Source organism: Centropristis striata, chromosome 22 (genome assembly GCF_030273125.1).
Source record: "Centropristis striata isolate RG_2023a ecotype Rhode Island chromosome 22, C.striata_1.0, whole genome shotgun sequence".
Taxonomy (NCBI): domain Eukaryota; kingdom Metazoa; phylum Chordata; class Actinopteri; order Perciformes; family Serranidae; genus Centropristis; species Centropristis striata.
The window spans coordinates 30,790,924-30,798,423 of NC_081538.1; the positions used below are offsets into that span (position 1 = coordinate 30,790,924).

The following is a 7,500-nucleotide window of genomic DNA, read 5'->3' on the forward strand; positions in this document are numbered from 1 at the left end:
GCATTTAAGTTGCATTAGATGGCACTTTGTTGAGTTCAGGAATACTCCAAATGTATGCAGATGTGACTGGGTAAGTTGTGGTGCATTTAAGAGCATCTCAGAAACATTGTGGTGTGTTCAAGAGCTTTAAATATATATTATAATGTGCTTTGTCGAACAATGGTGTGTTTAAGTGCAATTAATACATAGTAAATTGCAGTATGGTGTGTTTGGGAATCCTAAAAAATATACAGTGATGAGTTCAGGTGACATCTGGTGAGTTGAGTTGCATTTAAAAAGCACTATGGTGTGTTCAAGTGCATCAAAAGTAAATTACATTGTACATTGGTGAGTTCAGGTGCATTCCAGCTGCATTATAATGTGTTCAGGAGAATTTTAATATGCATTATGGAGCATTTATGTCTATCAAATGGTGCGTTCAGGTGCATTTAAGGAGTATTCAGGTGACGTGGAGGATCCTGATTCTACTATATGAAACAATGATGAATATAAAGTGTAACGATGTTGTTAGAGTGGCAGGATGTTGAGGTTCCTGCTGGTTCACACTGAGGTTACTGTTAAACACACACACCGCCAGAGTTTAACACCAGAAACAGAGAAAATAAACGCTGGAGCAGTTTATTATGACGTGAGACTCTGAACACAACAAGGAGAAAGTTTCCATCAGTCAAACAGAATAATAACTGCAGCAGCGTATTAATAACAGCAGCTCTCCAAACACACTCTACAACAGCAAACACGCTCACACACCAAGCATTCCTCTGAGTGTGTGTGTGTGTGTTCTTGTTCTTCCTACATAGTGAGGACCAGGACACGTTTTTAACCAACGTTTTGAGGACATTTTTGCAAAGTGAGGACATTTTGGCCGGTCCTCACTTCTTTAAAGGCTTTTTTGAGATTTCAGACTTTGTTTTAAGGGTTAACCCTTTATCAGGCAAAGAACTGTATTTGGTAACTTCAGGTAATATTTCGAGAAAAAGTTGCAAATTTACTAGAAAAAAAGTTGCAGATTTAAGAGATTTAAAGTGGGAAATCTGCTTGAAAAAATTTGCAGATTTACAAGAAAAAAGTGGGAAAAAAGCAACTTTTTTCTCCCAGATTCACCACTTTAACCCTTAATAGGGCACCCATTGAAATACTTGCAAATTCCACATTTCAACCCTAGAGAATATTGGAGGATATTACATACAGCCAGAATGTGTAAAAAAAACATACGAAAATAATATTTTGAGAAAAAAGTTTACGAGATTAAAGTGACAAATCAACGAGAAAAAAATTCGTAGATTTATGAGATTTAAAGTGGTGAATCTGGGAGAAAAAAGTTGCTTTTTTCCCACTTTTTTTCTTGTAAATCTGTGACTTTTTTCGTGCAGATTTCCCACTTTAAATCTCTTAAATCTGCGACTTTTAATCTAGTAAATTTGCAACTTTTTTTCTCGAAATATTACCTGAAGTTACCAAATATAGTTCTTTGCCTGATAAAGGGTTAAAGGTCACATGATAATGATAATTAACTGAAATTGTATTGTGTGGTGACAAAACTAACTAAAATTATAGTGAAAATGTCCTTCGTTTTCATCTTTGTCAACTTTTTTCATACATAATGAAGATGGATCAGACAAAGGAAATAAAGGAAACATTTACTGTGACCTCTTTTAATCTCCCACCCAACAAATACCCCATTACAAAACACTAAAACTAAAAAAAACTAAACTAAAACAACAAAAAATCACAACAAGAATAAAACTAAAACTAATGAAAAAAAATCCAAAACTATTATAACCTTGCTAGGGAATTAACTGTTACAATGAGGGTCCTCACAAAGACAGAAGTACAAGAATGTGTGTGTGTGTGTGTGTGTGTGTGTGTGTGTGTGTGTGTGTGTGTGTGTGTGTGTGTGTGTGTGTGTGTCCTACAGGCTCTCCAGGCTGGTGGTTCCTGTCAGATCTGGGAACTCGGTGAGATCTGCCGCTCCGTTCAGAGAGCTGAGGAACAGACAGAAACAGATTTATTTGGAGAAAACACAAAGAATGGACGTCCTGTTAGTTCAGTTTGTGTTCTTATTGGCAGCAGTAATCACAGAATGAGCAGAATGAGCACAGGTTGGTTCATACTGAGTGAATCTCAGAGTTTTCTCACAGAGTTCGGAGCTCCGGCAGGTTCTGGAAGGCGGATCGTCCCACAGACTGGATCGGGTTGTCGTAGAAGAATCTGAAAGAGGACAAACAGCTTCATCACTTTGTCTTGTAGTGTGACTGTATTTTATTTGTGTCTTGTGTGTTTAGCGTAACAATTTTGGTCATTTTATGTATTTTTTTTGTATTTTTTGGTCATTTTGTGTCTTTTGTTGTGTCTTTTTGAGTTATTTTGTGTCTTTTTTTAGTCATTTTGTGTCTTTTTTAGTCATTTTGTGTCTTCTGTGTGTCTTTTTTGGTCATTTTGTGTCTTTTTGAGTTATTTTGTGTCTTTTTTGGTCATTTTGTGTCTTTTTGAGTTATTTTGTGTCTTTTTTGGTCATTTTGTGTCTTTTGTTGTGTCTTTTGGAGTTATTTTGTGTCTTTTTTGGTCATTTTGTGTCTTTTGTTGTGTCTTTTTGAGTTATTTTGTGTCTTTTTTTAGTCATTTTGTGTCTTTTTTGGTCATTTTGTGTCTTTTGTTGTGTCTTTTTTTGTCATTTTGTGTCTTCTGTGTGTCTTTTTTGGTCATTTTGTGTCTTCTGTGTGTCTTTTTTGGTCATTTTGTGTCTTTTTTTGTGTCTTTTTTAGTAATTTTGTGTCTTCATGTGGCTGCAGACTGAACAACAACTGACTGAGGACATTTTTTTTTGGGTTCTAGTCACATTTGTCAGTGGATCGACCCTCTGGAGTCAGCGATCAGGCTGGCGTGATCAGATCACATGACATCTGAATTTATATGTATGTATATATATATATATATATACATATATATATATATAATTAAATGTAAAGTTTTATTGTAAAACAAACAATGGTAAACATGTTTAAACTGTTATAAACAGGCAGAATGGAAAGTCAAAAACAGACAAAACAGAGCAGAACCCCCCCAGCAGCTCTCAGCTGCTCCCAGAGCCAGTAGGGGTGTTTGGGTGGAGGTACCTACATGGTGATCAGGGAGGGGTTCCCAGTGAAGGCCTGCTCCGGGATGGACTGGATGTTGTTACTATGGAAACCACTGAAGAAGAAAAACAGAAACAGAAATTAGTTTTCCTTTTTACTTCAGTCACGACTTGATCCGAACCTGAAACCTGATTGGCTCTGCTTCAGTCTCTGGGATCTACATACTATTTTGTTTTGTTGCTTTAAATAGTTATGGAATAGAAGATTCAAAACATTTCCTCATTAAATCTCTGGAGTGGTCTATTTATGTCTGACTCCTTCCATCCTGCCTGTATTTACCACTTAAAACATGTTTAAATACCATGTTGGTATATTTTTCACCTATATGACCTGATAATAATAATAGATTTTTTATTCTGACTTACTGGATCAACATTTAGAACCAAAAAGAAACAAAGAAGAAACTCTGTTTTTCTTGTATTGTGACTGTATTTTATTTGTATCTTGTGTGTTAAGCGTAACAATTTTGGTCATTTTGTGGTTTTTTTGTGTCTTGTTTGGTCATTTTGTGTCTTTTGTTGTGTCTTTTTGAGTAATTTGAGTAATAACATGATTTTACTTTTTTTTTGCAGAGATTTTTCTAATTTAGCTTTGTGCATTTAGCATTTCTAATGCAATCTTTTGTGTTTACTGTTTTTTTGTAATTTTTGTATGTTTTTTGTAATTTTATTATGTTTTTGGTGTGTTTTGAGTGTTTGTATGTGTTTTTTGTAATTTTGTGCGTGTTTTTGTGTGTGTTTTTGGTTTGTTTTTCATGTTTTATGTGTTTTTGTGTGTTTTTTTGTAATTTTATTATGTTTTTGGTGTGTTTTGAGTGTGTTTGTATGTGTTTTTTGTAATTTTGTGTGTGTGTTTTTGGTTTGTTTTTGGTTTGTTTTTCATGTTTTATGTGTTTTTTATTTAAAAAAATTGTGTTTTTTTGTGTTGAAAATGTTGATCCAGTAAGTCATAATGAAAATAATAAACAGGTCATATAGGTGAGGTTGTGCTGAAAACAATGATAGCAACACGTCATAGTAAAGATGTTTAACTGGTTTATACAGGCAGAATGAAAAGGAGTCAAAAACTGACAAAATAGCCCCAAACTCCAAAGGGTTAGTAATGTGAATGCTTAAACACATAAAAACGTTGTAGACTCACAGTTCCTTCAGGTGGCTGAGTGAGCGGATGGCCGTCGGAAACTCGACCAGACTGTTGTAGTTCAGATCCCTGATGGAGAGAGAGAGAAGGTCTAAGGACAGGGAGCATCGTGGGAACCAACCCAAGCAGGAGACACAACATGATCAGTCAGCACACATACACTCACACACCGGGAATACCTGATCCACACCCGGATTAGCACCGCTCCATCAGATATTTAGTCACATCTAAATTGGGAATGCCAACCTCAAGTTGGAATATTAGGTCGAACATGGAATGTCACCTTTACTAGTATTAGCTTCAAATCTGGGTGTCCACTTTAACTTTGGAAATGCAGCCAATACTGGGAATGTTGAGCTCTGGCCATTGGCTCGACAGAAGACCAGATCCATACTGGAAATGGTCTGCTCTAGACTGGGAATACCAGCTATATACTGGGAGTGTCAGCTGTAGATGGTAAGAACCAAACAGGTACTGGGAACCATCAGCTCTTGACTGGAAATGTGAGCACTAGGCTGGGAAAACCAACTCTAACTTTTCTAATTTTTAGCTAATACTAACTCTATATTGTATAACTATAACTCATAATATGAAATCCGGAATACAAGAGCTATACAGCTCTAGACTGGGAATACAGCTCTCTATTGCAATGAAAAGGCCATCTCTACAATGCTGTGGGAATGTCAGCGTTAGATGGTAAGCATCAGATATGTACTGGGAATGGTCCACTCTAGACTGGGAAGGCAACTCTAAACTGGGAATGTTTTAGCTCTAGACTGTTAATGCATAGTCTATAACTCTAAACTGGGAACTCTACAGCTCTGTACTGCTAATATTAACTCTATACTGGGAATTTTTCACAATACCAGATGCCAGTGTAGCTCTAAAAACTGCCATCCCTGATTGAAATCCGATATTAAAGTTTGAGGAAATTGTTACTAATCTAGAGCCAGAATCAGTTCCCATTATTTAGTTGGTATTAGAAGAGATATTTCCAGTATATGGTATTCTCTCTAGTATTTTAATTCCCCGTAGAGTGGGTATTCCCATTCAAGCACAGACAAAATTTATTATAGAGCTGATATTCCCAGTCTGAAGGTTTCACTCCCAGTATATAGTGAGTATTAGCAGTCTAGACGTGAAACATTCCCAGTTTAGAGTTGGTTTTCCCAGTCTAGAGCTGACCATTCCCTGTATAGATTGTTAATACTACATCTATACTGGGAGTGGAAGTTATAGATTTGGAATAGCAACTCTATACAGGATCCTGTCTGTCCTAGAATGGGAATACCTGATCTACTAGGAATTATAATACAGGCTGGTTAACTCTGAATGGAAACTTTCATCCCTTGACCGGAAATGTCAACTAAAAACTTGGAATGTCAGCTCTAGATAGAATCCCTGACCCTGGGAATTGTCACATCTAGACTGGGAATACCAGAGCTAAACTGGGAATGATCTGCTCCAGACTTGTAATACAGCTATATACTGGGAATATGATGGGAATATCTCATCTCTACAATGCTGTGGGAATGTCAGCTTCAGTTATGGAAAGTGTTTCATGTAAATGTTTGTGTTTCGAGCTTCATGTTTAGCTTAATCTTTTTTCCGTCTTTTAAGTTTATTAAAGAAACATTTAACTTTTCTTTCATCGCCAGCAGAGACTAGAGCATTCTCCGAGACGACACATGGCTCCAATCAGGTCCTCCCATCCATCTCTGGGACGCAGGTGGCTAACACACACACACACACACACACACACACACACATGGACACACAGTGTGGAATGAAGCTGCCACATTGTGAAAATACCATTAAATTGAAATTGCTTCAGTCTGGTGGTGAGTGTGTGAGTCTGTGTGTGTGCGTCCAGAGGATGATTTGTAACAACAATAGCTGCTCCGCTTTCTGCCAAACTCTTATTGACGGAGTTCGGAGCGCCGTGATTGGATGAGAGCTGGATAATAGCTTTTTGATTCAGTCAGTTTAAGGGCTCATGGGAGATCCAGAAGGTTTTTGGGAAATCTTAATTACGCAATGTCATGTTGTAAATTGTGCTCGCTGATTGGGTTCAATAGGTTATGTTAGTGCGCCGAGAAACATCAGGAGCCTGCAGGAACAGTTGGGAGAATGTCTACAACAGACATTGTTGGGAAAACCAAACCTAAACATGAAACTGTTTAGCTGTAGACTGCTGATACTAACTCTATACTGGAAGTAAAAGCTATGGGTTGGGAATACCCATTCAGTGGGGAATTAGAATATTAGAAAGAATACCAAATCCATATTAGAAGGTCAGCTCTAAAGTAAAACTGTCAGCTCTGGGAACTGATTGGGAATACCAACTATAGAATGGGAATATCAGCTCTAGATGGGAAAATCAATTCTGAAATGGGATTGTCAAAGCCCAAAGCTGCTAATACTGACTCTATACTGGTAGTGAAAGCTTTAGATTGGGAATGCCAGCTCTAAACAGAATTTAATCTGACCTAGAATGAATACCCACTTTTTTAAGATGCTAGACGGAATACCAGATCCATGCTAGAAATGCATAAATATTTCTGGAATTAAATTGTCAGCCAATATCAACCACATACTGGGAATATCATCTGTAGATGGGAAGTACCAAATGTGTACTGGGAATGGTCACATCTTGCATGGTCTTGAATGGTCACCAATAGCCTGTCAATATCAGCTTTAGATTGGGAAAACCAACTCTAAAATGGGATTGCCCATGCTGGAACGGGAAACCCAACTCCAAACTGGGAATATTTTTACTTTTGACTGCTAATACTACTGGGAATTTTCTCATCTAGACTGAATGTGCCAGATCTATACAGGTAATGGTTATCTCTAGCTTGACAATATCAGCTCTAGATTGGGAAAACCAATTCTAAACTGGAAACATTTGAGCTCTAGACTGCTAATACTAACTCTATACTGGGAATTTTCTCATCTAGAGTGAGTGTGCCAGATCTATACAGGGAATGGCCAGCTCTAGACCAGGTTATATCAGCTCAAAACAGGGAATACCAGCTCTATACTGGAAATTTACATTCTGAACTTTGAATGTCACATTGATTTTGGGAATGGTCACCAATAGCCTGTCAATATCAGCTTTAGATTGGGAAAAACCAGCCCTAAAATGGGAATATTTTTACTTTTGACTGCTAATACTAACTCTATACTGGGAATATTCTCATCTGGACTGAGTGTGCCAGAT

At 37.3% G+C, this 7,500-nt stretch overlaps 1 protein-coding gene across 1 annotated transcript in view; it reads right to left on the minus strand.

Annotated features, from left to right (window-relative positions):
• LOC131960682 (leucine-rich repeat-containing G-protein coupled receptor 5A-like) overlaps window positions 1-7,500 on the minus strand; it is a 49,905-nt gene that overhangs the window by 12,171 nt on the left and 30,234 nt on the right. Inside the window, exons 7-10 of the mRNA XM_059325947.1 lie at window positions 4,278-4,346; window positions 3,121-3,192; window positions 2,140-2,211; window positions 1,917-1,985 (exon numbers count right to left, since the gene is read on the minus strand). Coding sequence (XP_059181930.1) covers window positions 1,917-1,985; window positions 2,140-2,211; window positions 3,121-3,192; window positions 4,278-4,346 — 282 coding nt within the window. The remainder of the gene's footprint in view (window positions 1-1,916; window positions 1,986-2,139; window positions 2,212-3,120; window positions 3,193-4,277; window positions 4,347-7,500) is intronic.